Raw genomic sequence first — 18172 nt, forward strand, 5'->3', positions numbered from 1 at the left:
TTTATCTCATTCATGTTTTGAAAGAATCGCGATCAAACGAATAAAAATTAATATATTCTTTCGTTTTTTAAACTGCACAATACGCAAATAAAAACTATTTTCTTTCTTATACATGTATTCTTATACATGAGTCTTTTATATTCCGTTTATTATGAAACAAGAAGTTTTTTGTAATCCAGAAAAAATAGTTAAAAATGTCTGTGAAAATAAGACTACGCTTCCGTTCATTCCACGCGTCTCTTTTTAACTAAAGATCCCAACTGTAAAATAAAATAAAATGTTTCAATAACTTGATTGATAAATTCTTTACTCAATTATGCATGTATAATTACATTTCTGAACTTACAAGATCCGAAATTGCTGGTAAATTATTAGTCTGGTCTGTGACGTTGCTCTCTTGTTCACGATTTTCTTTTGGTGGTAGAACTTTCTTCTTATTTCGATGTTGTGGGAATGTGGGCATAAGTTTTGGATCGCAGGCTGTTGAGTAAATAAATATGAAATTTCCGTGTCGATACGCGACGAAGGTGCGGTAATTACATTATATATATATATACACACACACATACACACATACACACACACACACACACACACAATAAATTTTATATCTATATACTGTACTAACGTAAAGGTGGCTCTCTAAAGTAACTACTCTGTAAACACTCTTCTGCGGTTGCACGTTTTTTTGGATCATACATGAATAAGAAGTTTAATAATCTCAAACCAACTGCACTTAACCAAGGGAATTTTTGTTTTAAATTATTATAGGGTTGTTGCTTAAGAGTGAAATTTTGTAATGCTGGTAAGGAATTGAATTCTGGCCAAATAGCCTCGCTGGGTGTACCCAATAAATCAACTATTAGTTCCAATTGTTGAATTTCTGAACGTCCAGGTAAAAGAGGTCTATGATCCAATAGTTCTCCTAACATGAAAGAATATACAAATAATAAATACACATAGTTCGCGACGTATATATATTAAGGTATATGGTTTGTTCTTATTCACCTAATATACATCCAGCTGCCCACATATCGACAGAAGTTGTTTGTGTTTTTGCTTGTAATAACAGTTCTGGTGCTCTATACCACAATGTCACTACTCTGGGCGTCATTGGTTTTAAAGGCAATCCAAACCATCTGGCAAGTCCAAAATCAGCTATTTTAACGCAACCTTTATCCGTCATAAGGAGATTTGAAACCTTCAAGTCTCTATGCACGATAAAATTATGGTGTAAATATCTTAATCCCTTCAGCACTTGTAAGACGATGCATTTGACTTGGCTTTCAGAAAATGGCGCCTGCATATTATCCAATAAACTTGCTAAATCTTGCTCGCAATACTCCATTGCAAGGAATATACTCTCTAAACTCCTTCCGACTACGACCTCTCTCAAATGGACAATATTTTCATGGCGGCATGATAAAAGAACTGAAATTTCTCTAAGTCCGCTTACTGGCAATCCATCCTTTTCATGTTCCATCCTAACTTTTTTAAGAGCTACAACTTTATCATTTTTTGTATCTCTAGCTCGGTACACAATTCCATAGGTACCCTCGCCAATACGATTCAACTTTTCAAACTCTGATACAAATCGACATTTACCAAGCTAGTAAAAGTGAGATTATAGGATTAATTATTTGTATATACGTACTACAAAACGAAACAAACGCAAACATAGAAAATACATGAATTACTAAATTTCTAATAATACAAATAATTACAATATCTTGATCGGGTATTTCCATTGGTTTGCCAGTTAAAAATGAGGTTAAAACACCCTTTCTTGTAATCGGCGCCGATGGATCCGGTCCTGCTTCGGACGCTGCTTTTTTATCGGTATCATTATTTTCCACCGATTTCTTTTCTAAAGCCTCGTCTAAAATATAAAGGTTATAGACATTTTAAGCGCTTCTTTGTTCTTAAATATATCAATGATAATAGAATATAACGAATATCATTCACACATATATGAACACTGAATACATCAATGATGCAATAAGTAAACATTTTATTATACCTTCGAAGCCTGAAAAAAAGGATGTCTCAAAATTCATAATTCCTTGATATTTATACTCCTCACTCTTTGTAAGCGTTTGTTCGGAACTTAACCTCTTGTACTGGTATTTAGTACACAACGTTACAGTATTTAGACATACCTTTTGTCATATTTGCTGCTGTATATATGGGTTATAATTTTATTTATTAAATTTGTCCTTTATTTGAATATTTACGCTTCAATAAACAAAAATACAATTTAACTAAACCGACGGTCAATATTTTACCGATAAGTTAGTACCGATGCGTGAATACTCCCAGGATCGGATCGACGCGTACGTCTCTTGCCAACGTTGTACAAATACAATTATTACTTTACTTTGACGAATATGAATGATCTGATGAGTTCGATAAGAATGAATAAAATAAGGATCCTTTAAAACGATATATATATATATATAAATCAATATTTTCGTGTAAAATACTTTATTAAGTAACTTTATCAACTTTGTGCACGAGTGAAAATGGACAAAGAATATTATATTTACTTTGTTTCAAAGTTGGCAATGATTTGGCGCCAGTGCGCACATCTTTCGAGCTTTCGCGCTACTACGAGAATATGGTGCAGCAATCTTTCTGATCCATTCGTCGAATAATGTTATCTTAAATTTTATTTATTTGCTTTATAAAATTGTTATAGTTATAGCGTAATGAAATGATATATTAAAGTATACCGACGTTGATGAGAAAGCCGTTATAAACGGATTAGTTATTAATAATAATAATGACAATAGTGACGAAAACTTGAATGAAATTATGGAAACGTCTTGTGGCAATATTACATATAATCAATGCAGAGATGGTAGTTCTGAAAAAGATTTAAGAGATATTAATTCTAAGGATATGGCTAATTATAATAATGTTGGTGGTGATTTTGAGAATGCCTTTGAACAAAGTAGTGTAGTTAAAGACAATATCTTAGAAAGTAACGATCAACTTAAGACAGTAAGACCATCGTACTCAGGCATCATAGACAGTGATTCCGAGGACAATGAAATTGCTATTTCTTTACCCAAAAGCAGGATAAATGTGATAGAAGATGACTGTGAATCTGTTATTTCCAATGGAAGTTTAGAAAAGAACAATATCGAAAGGAAGAAAAATAAGACAATGGCAAAGGATAATGATTCTGTAAATGGATCCCAATCTTCAATAAAGAAAGGAGAATGTGTAAGTTCATTCTTTGTAGTTTACATTCGGAGTAATAACGAATTATAACAATTATTAAATTTATCATAAATTTATTCAGTTCAAAAAAGCAATGAAAAGGTTTGAGACACTGGTTGATAGCGATTCGAATGAAGATGATATTCAAATGTCGACATTTGTAAACGATAATGAAAGTATTAAATTAGAAAAAACAAATAAAAATATGACAAAGTCAACAAATAATAAGAAGGAAAGCAATAGGAAAGTAAGTCAATGATGGATATTATAAAATATGATTCTAGTTAGCTATTACATGTTATAAATTGCTTATAAAATTATTATTCCAGACTTCTATCAGAGCCTACAAGGAAGAAGCCATGAGACAAATTCACAGCGAAACTCAAAGATTGGTTAGAGAAACTGCAATATCTTTACCATATCATAAGCCAAAACCACGAACGTTACAAGAATTTTTAAATAGAAAAAAAGTATCTGTAACGCTCCCCGATGCACCTACGACAGCTTCTAAATTGAAAATGTCTTATGCTATTGTAAGGTAATATTCATTTGCAATATCTTAGTATTACTGAATCTAAAGAATAAAAAGAAATGTTAACTTTTAGTTATATATCGATCAATTATTCATGTTTTTTTTTTTTTTTTTTTACATAGTAAGGTACTTGAAGATAAGGAAAAAGAAGCAGAGGAGTTTTACAAATCTTCTGACTCGGAAGAAGAAGCGGAGGAAGTAGTAAAGCATGTTTCTGAATCTAATATCAAAGATGCAAGCACATCTTACATTGCGAACGAAACGACACTTTTCGACGATATTAACTGCGTTCTCGATGAAAATACTGAAAAGATATTGGTCAATGGTAAAGGTAAAGACAATGGTCAAATTTCTTCCATTAATAAAGATATTTCACAATGTAAATCGATTATAACCAATACTTCAGAAAAATTATTTAATGAAAATAATGAGTTATTAGATACGAGCAATTTTCATTGCTTATCTACATTGAATGTAAGCGATGAAGTAGGAAAACCTGATGCAGATTTATCAAAAAATATTGAAGATTACGAAATGACAAGTGACAAGGTAGTAAGACATCATGATCATGATAAAAATGATGATGAAATAGTTGTACAAGAGATAATAGATAAATTACTCGAATTAGTAAACTATAAAGTTGAAAAATATGACAAAGATAAATTAGAAAAGAAGATCTTGTTGAAAAAGACTACAAGTGAAATATGTTCAGAGAAAAGACAGTATGAAGTATCAGAGGCAATTGATAATAATACATCATTATATAAAGATGACAATGATAAATTGCATGCTCGAGGTAGCAGCGACAATATAGATACCTCTTGTGTTTTGGAAAACACAATTGAAAAGACAGTTGAGCATATACAAAGTTTACCATTTGTTTACAAAGAAGAAAAGCGTACTAAGAAACAATCATTGCAGGATATAAAGATAAATATAGAGCCGCGTTTAAAAGGCTGCCCGGGTATGATAATTGATTTATCGTGTGATATGAAATCGAATAAGAAAGGCGTAGAAAATTTAATAAATAGATTTCTTTCCAAGCATACTGCAAGTGATAAAGATGTAGAGGAAACAACCGAGATAAATGTTGTTCACCTAGAAAATACCACTGATGGATTAAAGACAATCAAACGTTCCCTTTTGTATAAAAAGCCTCTTATCGAAAAAGAAGATCCGGAATTAGGTAAGCCTGGAGCTAAATTGAAACGTTTGAAGGAAGACTTGAAGTTTAAAATGGCCATGAAACGTAATGAAGAATGGAGACAAAAGGAACAAGAGTTAAAAGATAATGAATTAGAAATGGACGATATAAGCGTATGCGGTATAGATAACAAGGAAAAGCTACAAGATGAATCTAGCAGAAGTGGAGAAAGTGAACCAGAAGAGAATGATATACCTATGGAAGATAAGAGATACAAGCCTTCGTGTGAATTTGCAGACGATGAAGCTGAGGAAAGTGAAAATGAAGATGATGACGACGATGAGGAGGAGGAGGAGGAGTTGGAGAAGGAGGAGGAGGAGGAGGGGGAGGAGGAGGAGGGGGAAGAAAAGAAGTACAACGACGAGGACGAAAAAGAAAAATGTGAAAAGGATCATATATACGAAAATGATGATGATGACGATGATTCTAACGATGATCGCATCAGAATTACAAAGAAATGGAAATCAAGAAGAATTATAAAAGCATTCGAGGATGATTCTAATTTGTCACCATCAAAAACTTCAACGGACAGGACCAACGAAGTGAAGACAAATGTTTTTGGAAGGACTACAACGAATGCAGATTTATTTGAGTCGAATAATGATAATTGTTCGATCGTCTGGAACAGCGATGAAGAAAACGATGTTTCAATTCTTCAAAAAAATAATCAGTCTGATTTAACGCAAATATGTAAGACACCATCGATTAAAACGAATGTTCTTGATTTTGTGTCTCCAATTACACAACTAACGATATTGCATGCAAATTCGAATTCTAGTAAAAAGAATTCAGCTAAGAAGGATGAATTCGTATTTGTTAATAATACCGAATCATTTTCTCAAACACATATGCCATTCAATACAACATCTAAAAGTCGGTATAGTATTGATAAAAGATTGAAACCACAAAAAAAACTTTTCGATGATTATAATGACGTAGCGAATGACGAAGATCTCATGCAATTATGTTCAGGGGCGTTTCCCTCCACACAAATGATTGATTTAAATCCAACATCGTTGGAGGAAACATCTTTATTGACGACGAATGCATTGAATGGATGTCTGATTGATGTACAGAAATCAGATAAAGATAAATCACTTGAAAACGAAACATCTCAAGACATGAAACTTTATTTGGACGAAAATTCTGTTTCATCTCGAGAGACTAGATGTACAACGAAAGAAAATATAAAAAATATCGATGCTCCGTGGAATAAGTTATCGGTTGTCTTCTCTTCCGACAACGAAGATGACTCTGATGATGGGAATAAAATGAAAATAACGAGGAAACGACATCCAAAAAAATTAGAATTATCCGATGACGACGAAGACTATAGTCAGCAGGGTAATTTAGATCAGGAAAAAGTAGAAGACTATGTCGATTATGATTCCGAAGAAAACGAAATTATTGTTTCGAAAAAGAGCAGGAATAATGTTGCTGCTGAATTTTTCGAAAAAGAAGCCGAGTTGAGCGAGAGCGATTGGGATTCGGCAGACGAAGATGAGAAAGATTTAGACAAATTCGAATTGGAGGAAGGAGACGAGGACGAAATAGATGAAAATAAAGTGCGTAATCAATTGGAAAAGATTCATATGAGACAAATATTAGATCAGGATCAAAGAGAAGTGAGAATGTTACAAGAATTATTATTCGAAGATGGTGATTTGCATACGGAGGGTAACGGACGAGAGCGAAAGTTTAAATGGAAAAATATAGGTATTTCTAGATATCGATAGTCCTAATGGAAACGTTTTACGAAGTACATTTTGTAAACTTAGTTTAATATTTTTATCTCGTTTAACTTAGATAAACTCGGAGAGAATAACGAAGCATCTCGTATGGACGACGATACAGACGCTGGACTCGATTTACAAGAAAACGAAAATGAATTAGAATGGTGTAAACTTAGACACGAAAGAGACAAGTTTCTCGAGGAGAAAAAGGTAAGAAATTTAACATAGAAATGTGAGCTCAACGAATTCAACAGAGGTAATCGCATTCGTAGAGAGCAGTAGATGAAGAAATCGAGGAGGATTTAGGTAAAAGCGATATCTTCAAATTTGGCGTGAAATTGCTAAAAAAAATCGAATCCGAACAGTCTGAGAAACAAGATTCTTCGGGAAACGATAACGAACCCATGATAGAACCGATAATGCCGCGCAATTTATCCGATTTATTGAATGCATCCACATTGGAAGGAAGAAAAAATGCGATAAAAGTAAGTAACAATTAACGTATCCAAAAGGCGTATATTGTACATATTGCATGTATTATAAAGGAACGTTTATAAATGACATTATTACTTTGTCGGTTTCAGACCATTATGAAAAAACGTTCGTTCTTATCGCGGGGAGAAGAAGAATTAGATCGTATCGCTAAGAGAGTACGGTTGAATGATACGATCAATTTGGCGCCAGCGAATACGAAAAACTTTGTGTTCGCGCATGTAACTCCACCCGTAAAGAAAGTCGATGACGAAGAAAACGAAAATATCCACGTAGAAGATGAAAACGAGTCGAATGACAAAACGTTTCGGCGCAGAAAGAGAAAGGCGTCGTTGAGTACGACGCCGCAAACAACAAAAAGAGGAAAGCAAGAACGGACAGATACGAAAATAAAGAAAACACTTTGATATATCTACATACATATGTACATACATCATACATACATCATACACTCATGCACGCGCGCGCGCGCGCGCGCCCACCCCCTACACACACACACACACACACACAGAGAGAGATACGTACGCGTAAGATTTTTATGATTATTGGTGGTTCTTGTATGTAACTGCGTGCCGCACTTGAAAAAGTTGTAAATATCGATATTATAATAAGTAATCACGTATATACATTGAAATATAATACTTTTTTTTATATGTTTACATACGTATGTGTCGTACGATTGACATTAGTTTCCTTTTTTTTTTTTCATAAAGAACAAAGGAAACATCGTCGGTCGGAAACGAAAAAAAAAGAGAGCGTACTAGTAACGAGAGCCGTAGTACACATTTGTTCGATAGCAACTCTCATTCCGGTTCATCCGATATCGTCGTACGAGGATAGCGCCGTAGGTATCTCTCACGAGCGCGAGCGCGAGCGCGCGCGTTATACACCGGTATTGGAAAATAATCCGAACAATACGGCACGGAGCGTATGTTTAATGTAACTCTATCCAATAATGCACGTCCTGGCCTAGGGCAACCGAGTGCCCCTCGTGCACGCTCGGCAAACACGACACGAAAGGTAGGGCTGAGGTGGGCACACAACCACGCGTTGTGACCTGACTCATCAAGAACATTCCATTTACTACTTACATTTTAATCGCATGACTCCGTGGGAGATGAGCTTTTTCGCCAAATTATCAATTTTTTCTAAATCGCGAGTCTTCGAGACGGTCGTCTTCGCGACGTTATTCGGCGTCCTAACCCCGATCGTCATTTCAGAACGCTTCGACAAGCTCGTATCTTTGCAATACACTAACACTCTCAAAGCTAACTGAAATCGAGGAAAGAATAAAAAAGATAGATGGATAAACACCGGGTATTTCTCTCTGCGTAGAACAGATCGGCGTAAACCACAAAGTAATAGACGGTTCCTCATTTAGGGTCTCTCCTGCTTTACGCCGAGAGAAAAGGAGAGAGAGAGAGAGAGAGTAAGGAGGGTAGATAGAGACGGGAGGAAAGACTCGAGAGCGCTCAGGACTGCGGTGGAAACGGGGAATGAGGGTGGTTTGTTGCGTAAGCCGATTAGAGCATCACGGCAGTCACTCCTAGTCCGTGCAGGCAGGAGGAAGGAGATGCGTGGGCGGTGTACGGGCAGACCACGTTGATGCTCCGCGAAAGGTGGATTGGGAGGTTGAGCAGCGTGCAAGCCGAACAGTCAGGCAGAGACACATTAAAATCGCATAAAATATGCAGACGCATCCCTCGCTCTCTTCCATCGCTGTTCCCCCCTTCCATCGTACGTCCCATAGTATAGTACCATGTTCCCGAACTGCTTCTACGAAAGCACTCGCTTACATCCGCATTTCGCGTACGCGAAAAGCTTACTCCGACCCATCTCCTTTACCCTCTCCCCAACCCCTTTATCCTTTTTTCTTCATCATTCTTTTTCTCTTCAAGACGCGCATCGTCCTTTCCCCAGACAAGAATAACGTTTATTCGCATTACATGCAAAATTGTCATCCTCTTAATGATCGTACGACAACGATCAACGACGTCCGAATGAATTTTTAGCATCTACGTGCACACATAATCCTCGTCTTCAGAAAATAATGAAACGATCGATTCTTTTATTTCGACGTATTGAACGAGCGTAGGAATTTCACGAGAAACCGATGACGTATCGACGAATCAAACAAGATAGCTATGCGCCGCGCTGTTACTTCGCTATTATGTGGCGTTATCAATGTTATCGATGTGCGCCCGATAGCGAATGAACGCGCGTCGTTTGATTTAATTCGACGCTCGATAGTAAATCGCCAACTTGTTTGTCGTTGGCGCTTACCAAAATAAAAAGGAATAAAAAACAAAACAGTACTTTTAAATATTTCTCGTACATCGCGTTTTATGTTCGCACGTTCGGCCCGAACATTCTGCGGAGATTAGCCGAGGCAGTGTGCAACACGTAGGAAAACGTTTTACGTCGTATCAAATAATTATTGGAAATCCGTATCGATTGACCTCCATCCTCACGGCCCAATACGCACATTTTACATACACATACATCGGGCATATTAGTTCGAATAATATTTGCGGATAATAATGGACTATTGTACCACCTGTTTTCGTTCGTACGCTGGAATGATTACGCGAGATAAGCTATACGCCGATGCCGAATTAATCCGACCGAATCAATGTCTGAACGTTTCGACCGCTACCTTCCATTTTTTTTTTTAATCTCACTATTATTTTTCATAAAGGTCGAGTTAGTTCTAATTAATTCTAATTAATGAAATTCTAAACGCGCCTCGGACACTAACGATCATCCACACTCGAACAAATCCATTTCTTTTTCTTTTTTATTTCCATCCACTTCTTTTTTTTTGCTGTACCTCTGATAATAATTGTCAATGATTGCGTCGATTGTCGAGCTGTCGAGTTATTCTTCGAGCGTGGGGAGTGGGACAACGTCTTGAGTGCATCTCAACAGCCTCTCGTCCAATTACAGCGTGATTGTCCGACCTTCGTAGATCCCACAGGGGTGCGGATTAACTAACGGAATCGGCTGATCTTCGTGCACGTATAGCCTCACACGCGAGCACGCGACCTTCACGGACGAGTGACATACATGAGCGATATTAACGTAGGCCCATCATAAGCGAGGAATTATTTATGAAGATTAATCGATCACGGACTCGATATATCTATAATTAAGAAGATCAACGGATTAGGCATCTAAACGTCGCGCGGAAAAGAAATTTGGAAAATAATTAAGGATAAATATATAGGTGTATCTCATCTATATAGGTGTATATCACTTTGGTATATATATCGAAAGGATAAAGCGCGAGTAATTCGAATCCGTAAATGCCTATCCATATAAAGAAAAATAATCGATCGAGCAAAAAAGGTGGGTAGAGTACGAGAGGAGGTAGTAGACACGAAGCGTAGCGACAGCGTGAGAGAACAACGACGTGGAACGTTGCGTTATATGGGGAGCCGGGTGTACAATTAAAGGTATCGAATGCAACCGTATAATTGCACCTTATCTTACGGTTCAGGCACGACCCCTCAATCTCTTTCGCTCTGTTTCTCTCTCTCTCTCTCTCTCTCGCTTTTTCTCTTATACACACGGACACACACTCGTCTTCTCTCTCTCTCTCTCTCTCTCTCTCTCGGTTCTCTTTTTTCCTCGCGAAGAACCGCTCCAGTTTATTTTTCCAGGTAATGCTTGATCTGAAATTCATGAAATATCATGTATCATAGCGTACGCGAACGGGTTCGATTTATATTTCCAATAAAGATGGAATTTTCCGTTTGTAGCCCTACGCGTATCGGGTTGAAAAGCGGAAAGAAGAGTATAATTTAAACGCGTAGTCTGTAGGATTTCGTAAACATTTCGATGAAATATTAGACGAGAAAACGAACCCAGCTCGCACAGCTGGTAGGCAGCGTCTGCCCGCGTCTACCCACGTCTGCCCGTTTCGCGAGGGGCGTCGGGTGTTTAAACGAGCACGCGCCCGAACACGAAAGAGGGGAGGATAAGTTAACCGACCAATAGGAATAGAGATAGCAGTTAGCTCCCGGGCGGAGCATAGGGATATACGAGACGTGGCACGAGCGTCCTTCTGTCAAACGGCGTCCGATCGCCGAGGTAGAGGGTCGTGTCGTTCCCGTTTAAATAGGTGGACTTTACGAAAAGATCGACAGGTTGCCGAGACAGATAGTTCGTTCCATCGTCGTTGGGATATTGGAAATCATGGAGAAAACGAAGCTGCTCGAATCACGAGGAAGAAGCACGTCGTAAAAAATTCATCAAGATAGAAACGAGAGAATATTCGAGGGAGGGAGGGGGAGAGAGAGAGAGAATTTTGTGAAGGAAAAGGAAAAGCGCATTTTTAAAATGCTACACAGTACTTTGCCTCGAGCGTTTCTCGCTCCTGGACTCAACTATTTTGGTTATTACGGGGAGGAAGTTCACCATCCGTATGCGGCACCAGCAACGAGCTGGCACATTCCAACGGACAACACAACGAGCACGTACGGCAGAATCGCCGAACAGCATCAGACTGTACTCCGCGGTTGGGAATCTTCGAGGCCATCCACACCTTGCCCATTGGATTTGTCCCTTAAAGCACCGGCTACGCCCAGCACACCAAGGACCACCGAAGATGCTATCGAGGTAGACGACGAGGAAGATAGGAGAATTCGCGAGGAGGCTCAAAGACGAGCGGAAAACCAAAGATATCGAGCGGACAGCGAGAGTGTCGATCCTCTGTTGATCGAAGACACAGAGAACGAACCTCAGCGTAGCTCGTCCGCGCACAGTCAGCGCAGCTACGACAGACATTTGTCGGTAAAAGAAAGCGGCTTGCACATTCAAGAAGCATTCGAGAAGGCTCGCTTTCCAGACGAGACCAACCGTGGCTTGCCGCCTCCTTATCCGAGCAATGACGCTATCCAAAAGTATCATCAATTACAAAATCAAAAGCTATTACTGAACAGTCCGACTCGATTGCAATCGATGCAGTCTTACCACCAGCAGCTTCTCTTAACTCCACAGCATCATCACTTCCAAACTATACACGCACCGATGACCCCACCGAGCACACCCTCGCCACCGCAATGTCCAAGAAGGAAGACCAGGGAGGAAGACGTCTCCTCGCCTTCGAGTTCTATCGTCAATGTTAACGTTACGCCTCGACAAAACCTATCCTCCGATAAACCTACCCCAAGACCAAAGAAGAAGCACGCCAGAAGATTAAAATTCGACGAGGATACGAGCAGCCCTGTTTCTGGAACGGTAATATTAGGTCCGGATGAGGCAGTGGTCACCGGCGACATTGATCCGGCCTTCAACATCGTCGAAGTCACCGAAGAGGCACGTGCCGAATTGGCCAAGATTGAAAATCGACTGGGACCGTATCAGTGCAAGCTCTGCAGGCAACTCCACGAGGATGCTTTTCAGTTGGCCCAACACAGGTGCTCGAGAATAGCTCACGTCGAATACAAGTGCCCAGAGTGCGACAAGAGATTCTCTTGTCCGGCTAATCTTGCCTCCCATCGACGCTGGCACAAGCCGAGATTACCGAACGGAGAATCGATCGCTGGCACTTCGAATTCATCCGTGGCCACTACCATGACCACCGAGATACCTTGCACCAGATGCGACGCAAAGTTTAACCGACAGGCTGCTTTAAGAAAACACATGGTCAATCAGCATCCTGAAAACGCTCTTAACGGCAACGGCAACGGCAACGGCAACGGCAACGGCAACGGCAACAGTGACAGCAACGGCAACAGCAACAGCAACGGCAATAGCAATAGCAACAGCAACAGCAACAGCAACAGCAATAACAACAATACTAAAAACATCACGCTCGATGATGCAGAAGCTGCAAAATTGGACAGTAGCCAGCTCGGTGTACACACTCTTCCGAGCAATGCGATGCCCTGACACCAGTTTCCTGCTCGACCCCTACCTCGACGACCCGGATTTTATTGGAGATACGGCCTTGATTTGTAAGACTCCTACTACTTCGTACTATTACTTTGTACTAATTCGTAGTACACACTTCGTTTTACTACTTGGTATTACTTGACGCCCCTCGAAAGGATTTCCCCTTTTAGGTTATCGAAAGTGAGTAATTTTCGAATACGTGAGTACACAATCAAAATCCTCCAATTCGATTTATCAATTTATTATTATTTCACGTTTAATGGGCGGTTATAGATAAGGGCTAAAATATATCCTAAGTAGAAGAACGAAAAGGAGAAAAAAGATTAAAAAACAAAAACCAAAAAAAAAAACAAAAAGGAACAAAAAAGAAAACAAAAAAAAACAAAAAAAAACAAAAAAAAAAACAAAAAAAAAACAAAGAAAGAAAAAAGGAAAGAAAAGAAAGAAATGGCAAAGAAAGCGATCACTCGCGAAGTGATGGGATAAACGGCGTTCGTTATTTCACAGAGGCAGAGAAAGAGAAAGTATTATTTTATTAGATAAATGTGCGCTGGTAAAACGTAAGGACTCGGGATATATAAGACGGGCGCAAGGAACGTGTCAGCTTGAGTTTGTAAATTTCTGTAAAAGTGGAAATTGATCCTGGGTGGATTTTGTCCGATGTAAATGTGTAGATAGTGACGGTAGGTCAGGTTATAGGGTGTACATAGGCGAGGAGTATGCGTATCAAGCGTCAAGATCTCGATTCGTGTTGAGCGTAAAATTCTTCGCTCGCTTCGGTCTAGTTACGATAATATTCAATCGCACGTATTAGCTTAAAGTACTCGTTTTAAGATATCCAATATATACATCGGTCCAGGGGATGCGATCGACGTATCACTGTCATACAGCTAAATATCAAAGATAGTTAAGGTTGAATCAAACGACGTCTAGTCACGAGACGGTACTCTAGTCGTGCTTCGTTTTACAAGCTTACCGTTAAGTACATATTACGAAGTGTATTACATTTAGGTGGACGCGACTTTTCGAAAAGTATTTACATACGAATACGATTCTAGTCAAGTGTTTTTTCGTAGAAATCATTATTATTGATTGGATACGCGTTTCTAGTCAAAAATTTTACAAATCTTTTAACCCTTTCGCTCCAAAGAGCGCACGTGTCATAACGCGTTTTCGAAGAAAGGTTCTTCACGAAAAATTAAGTATCAATCATCTCTCTTTGTACTTCTTACGTTTGTACATTATCGTCTGACTCTCTGTAATTAAATTTAAAAACTATTACATACCTATGTGCTGATTGAAAATATAATATTTCTAACAGAGTATAATCGCCCGTGTAAAATAGGTTACGCGTTACTTTCTGAAAAGTAATTTGGATTATGTAAGAAAATAAACTTCATTAAAAAAGTTTATTATACGTATATCCTTCTCGAGTCGTCGGCTACCCACCAATAAAAGTTAACAGCGATAAAATTCTCAGAAAAAGCGTGCCAATGCGAAGGGGTTAAGTATGAACGAACCAAGTTGCTAACCGAATATCTGAAACGTCAAAATGAAAACGTCAAAAATGTGAATTTTTTGAAATTGATATTACTAGGATATTCCGAGTTGAAGTTGTGCGATAGCAAAATTTCGTATTCTATAGATTTTAGTGTAACGCAGAAGCTCTGCATTCGTGATACTCGTAACGCACATATTCGAAGCGAAATGTTTCATCGTTAACTTTTCGTTTTATCTTGCGTTATATTCTTCGTTCTACTGTCATTTAGAATGAAAGAGTATTTTATAGTAGAAAATATATATGTAAATTTCTTCTTATCTCAACAGTTTTATGATAAAAACTTCATTCTCGAGAGAAGAGAGATCTCTCAAAAGCCAAGATACGAAAGTATATAAGTAACGTTGATAGAAATGTTAAACGTCTAGCGAACATATTTGAGTAAAGCGACAAAGTGGGAATCACACAACTACGTACAGCTTCAGATCAAAATGCACATCCGCATTTCTGTCCGCGTTTATCTGTACGTTTATCTGTATTACGTGCTTAAAAGTTTAAACGAAGTATTTAAACTTTTTCAAGACCGATCGATGGATTCCTCTTTTTTAAGAATCAAAGTAGTAAGAATCAAAGCGAATGCGACGTGAATGTAATTATTGTATAAGTAAATATCATCCTCGTAGATATAAGAAATATGTATAAGAACAAAAAAAAAAAAAGGAAAAGAAGTGGAAGAAAAATTTAACCACTTGTTGATGTAACAACTTTGGTCTTGTTAGAATAGGGCTTATAATTACACAAGGAAGTGCCCGTTTTTTTTTCTTTTTTTTTTCGGGAAGAATGCAATTTTAATTTACGTCTCCGTAATATAAGCTCGTTTGATTAAAGTCATTAAAGTCTTTTATGAAAGACCGCGATCTAGTCTCTGCGTTACCACCTGCAATACAAGTAAGCATTTTTATCGCTATCTACAAAAGAAAAAAATTTAGTCACTACATAATTGCATGCGATACCAAATAAATGACGACTAAAACTATTGTACGTACGCGATGTATGTATAAATGTATAATAACTCGATTATTTATGTGTATCTCGCTTTAGCTATATTCTAACGATAGAACGCGGATAATAAATAACTTGAGAAAGAATAAATCTTCTGCAAGCATTGATCATATAGGTACGTGTATTAATTTTGTGCGTGCGTGCGTGCGCGCGCGCGTGTGTATGTGTGTGTGCGTACGTATATATATACACACACATACCATATATACAGACATATATATATAACACATATATGTATATGTATATATATATATATATACATATATAAAGGTTTTTGGTTTTCTTAAATATACGATACAGAGATTAAATCGAAGATCCGACTTTTCTTTTTCTATCTTGTTCCTTCAGATGATTTCCAGCTACCGGTACGATGGTAAACGTTCGACGAAATATCGTAAAAAGGAAAAGGACAAAGACAAAATGACTCGACTCTCTATTGTCCATGCACACGATGCTCTGGTATATTACTTTACTATCTGTCACCATAATGCCCTTTCGTATAGACCTAGTATAGAGGGATTCGGTAGTCCTGTAATCTTCGTGGAACCTTTGTGCCGAACGGATAAAGAAACGTGTCGCGCACCCTCCCTGGGGATAAAGAGCTTTAAACCCAAGAGGCTGATTTTTCAAAGTCCTTCGCAACGATTACTAATACGTTCCTTCTTACGTGGCTAGTTCAAATTTTGTCACTTCTGTTCGATCAAAGTTGCCTTCTGTGCGATGAAAGCACTTGAAAGAAAAAGCGAGTTAATCTTCTGGCGGATCGCGTGCAATGAGGCAAATAGGAATATTTTCTATTCTCCGGCCAATTGTCGACGTACCATCTCGGTGCATGATAAAAAATATTATATATATATATATAAAAAAAAAAAAAAAAGAAGAAAGAAGAAAACCGATCATTTTCGCTCAGTCTTGCGAAAGTCGCTTTTCTTTCACTTTTCCTTTCTCTCCCCTTGCTCGACGACAACCCAGAAGACATCAATGACTGGAATTTGATTGGCGGTGCATTTCTAGGAGATCCGTGCGATTTCAGGTAGAGATCGCGCCGACATTCTCTCGATCGAGGGCCGACAAAGGGATCGAGGGAATCTACTTTAGTCCCGAGGGTCTTACCTACGTCTTTCGTCGCGAGCGAGGACGAGCTTGAGAGGATGAGGACGAGTACGAGGACGAGTACGAGGACGAGGGCGAGAGAGAAGGCGAGGTCGAGGGCGAGATCGAGACCGAGTATATATCGCCTAAGCGACTGCGTTGGCCGCCGTTGCAGGAAGCAATTTCGCAATTTTCCTCCTTGACTTTGTCATCTTCGCTTTGCTATTCGCCCGACGAAATAGAATTTTCCTGGTCGCTCAAGAGCTCCTCTTACCGGGTATACCCACACCACCACCATGACGCTATATCGACGCTAGCATTTTGACGAATTTTTCCAGAAATTTCATACATCTACCTTCGTACTACCTCGAAGAGGAACGAAGAAGAAGCGTATATAAGGGGAAAAACCGTTTGACCATTAACTCGAATCGTTTAAGATACGAGCCCGGAATGCCAGGGAAATTGACAAAGATTAGATTACCGCGTCTCGAGAATCCGTAGGATCAAGGAGATCTTTGTGAATCATACAATTGTTTCGACTGCCTACTGTTCAGGGGCACGGCCTGAATAGAGACATCCCCCGTATAAATTCGCGCTTGCTCTCCCGCCGCCGCCGTATACGCTCGGTAATCTCTGTGCGATGACCCAGTAATCTCTGAAAAAGCAAACGCCTTACTACGAAAATAACGACAAAGTTGAATTCTCCGAGATCCAACCTGGCGCTCTTTCTTACCTAATCGACGATTTGTGCGAATTACATCGGCAACAACGAAGTTCATAGATCGTACGAGATACATCGATACGGATAGATTTAATCCAAACTATCAAACATGTACGAGTCGTGATAGGACGCGCGAACGCGCGTAAATAGCGTATCCCGATTTGTGCAAGAGGAAAGTATGTTTTCCGAGTGGTCGGAGAAAGTTTCGTCGCGAGGAAAGGAAAAGTTGGAGAATTGGAAAGGCTCGACGGGCGAAAAGACACGGCGGTTACGGTGGACGACGTAAGTAAGCAAGCAAGTGAGTAAGTACTTACTAGGTATTTGAGAGATGGACAAACAGAGACAGGACAAACGGTGCTTTTATCGGTGGGCAAACAATTGTAACCCCTCGTCGTACAAAGGTAGCTCGTACGCGATAGAATATTGTCTGGTGCACATCGACGTTCGATATCGTAAACGACAAATATATTGAGGATAATAACTGTAAAAGCTTTGAGAGAGGCGTTTCTTGAGAATTCGCCGAATGGGAGAATCTATTTGGAGTATCCGTCTTCCGAATAAAAGTTTCAACGTGAAGGACTTTCCGTGAGATAGATGAGAAAAATGGCGAAAGCGAGAAAAGAAGAAGGGATTAAGGTAATCGTCACGGTAGGATCGAAGAGAAAGTAAAGATCGTCTTTTGTTTCGTAGGTATTCACGTATAGGACATAAAAGA

At 38.8% G+C, this 18172-nt stretch overlaps 3 protein-coding genes across 5 annotated transcripts; 2 read left to right on the forward strand and 1 right to left on the reverse strand.

Annotated features, from left to right (window-relative positions):
• Positions 1–97: 97 nt before the first annotated feature.
• Positions 98–8401, reverse strand: LOC127065924 (cyclin-dependent kinase 10). Of its 3 annotated transcripts, none has more exons than XM_050998971.1 (7): positions 8278–8401; positions 2160–2177; positions 1725–1879; positions 1009–1609; positions 629–925; positions 347–480; positions 98–260 (listed from the first exon to the last, which is right to left on the reverse strand). In XM_050998971.1, the coding sequence occupies exons 1-7, from the start codon at positions 8399–8401 to the stop codon at positions 225–227; spliced, it is 1365 nt and encodes a 454-aa protein (XP_050854928.1). In that variant the 3' UTR covers positions 98–224. The 3 variants fall into 3 exon arrangements, with proteins under 3 accessions (XP_050854928.1, XP_050854930.1, XP_050854929.1); XM_050998973.1 differs by lacking the exon at positions 8278–8401 and adding an exon at positions 2286–2420 and having other exon boundaries at positions 2021–2177; XM_050998972.1 differs by lacking the exon at positions 8278–8401 and having other exon boundaries at positions 2021–2389.
• On the forward strand, positions 2616–7843 carry LOC127065921 (claspin-like). The gene is made up of 7 exons (XM_050998969.1): positions 2616–3228; positions 3308–3472; positions 3555–3763; positions 3880–6677; positions 6768–6904; positions 6967–7179; positions 7279–7843. The coding sequence occupies exons 1-7, from the start codon at positions 2815–2817 to the stop codon at positions 7591–7593; spliced, it is 4251 nt and encodes a 1416-aa protein (XP_050854926.1). The 5' UTR covers positions 2616–2814; the 3' UTR covers positions 7594–7843.
• A 253-nt stretch (positions 8402–8654) lies between the features above and the next one.
• LOC127065923 (zinc finger protein 8-like) lies at positions 8655–15949 on the forward strand. Its single transcript, XM_050998970.1, has one exon. It carries the CDS (start codon positions 11528–11530, stop codon positions 13079–13081), a length of 1554 nt encoding a protein of 517 aa, XP_050854927.1. The 5' UTR covers positions 8655–11527; the 3' UTR covers positions 13082–15949.
• Positions 15950–18172: the final 2223 nt, after the last annotated feature.

This window comes from Vespula vulgaris, chromosome 8 (genome assembly GCF_905475345.1).
Source record: "Vespula vulgaris chromosome 8, iyVesVulg1.1, whole genome shotgun sequence".
Lineage (NCBI taxonomy): Eukaryota > Metazoa > Arthropoda > Insecta > Hymenoptera > Vespidae > Vespula > Vespula vulgaris.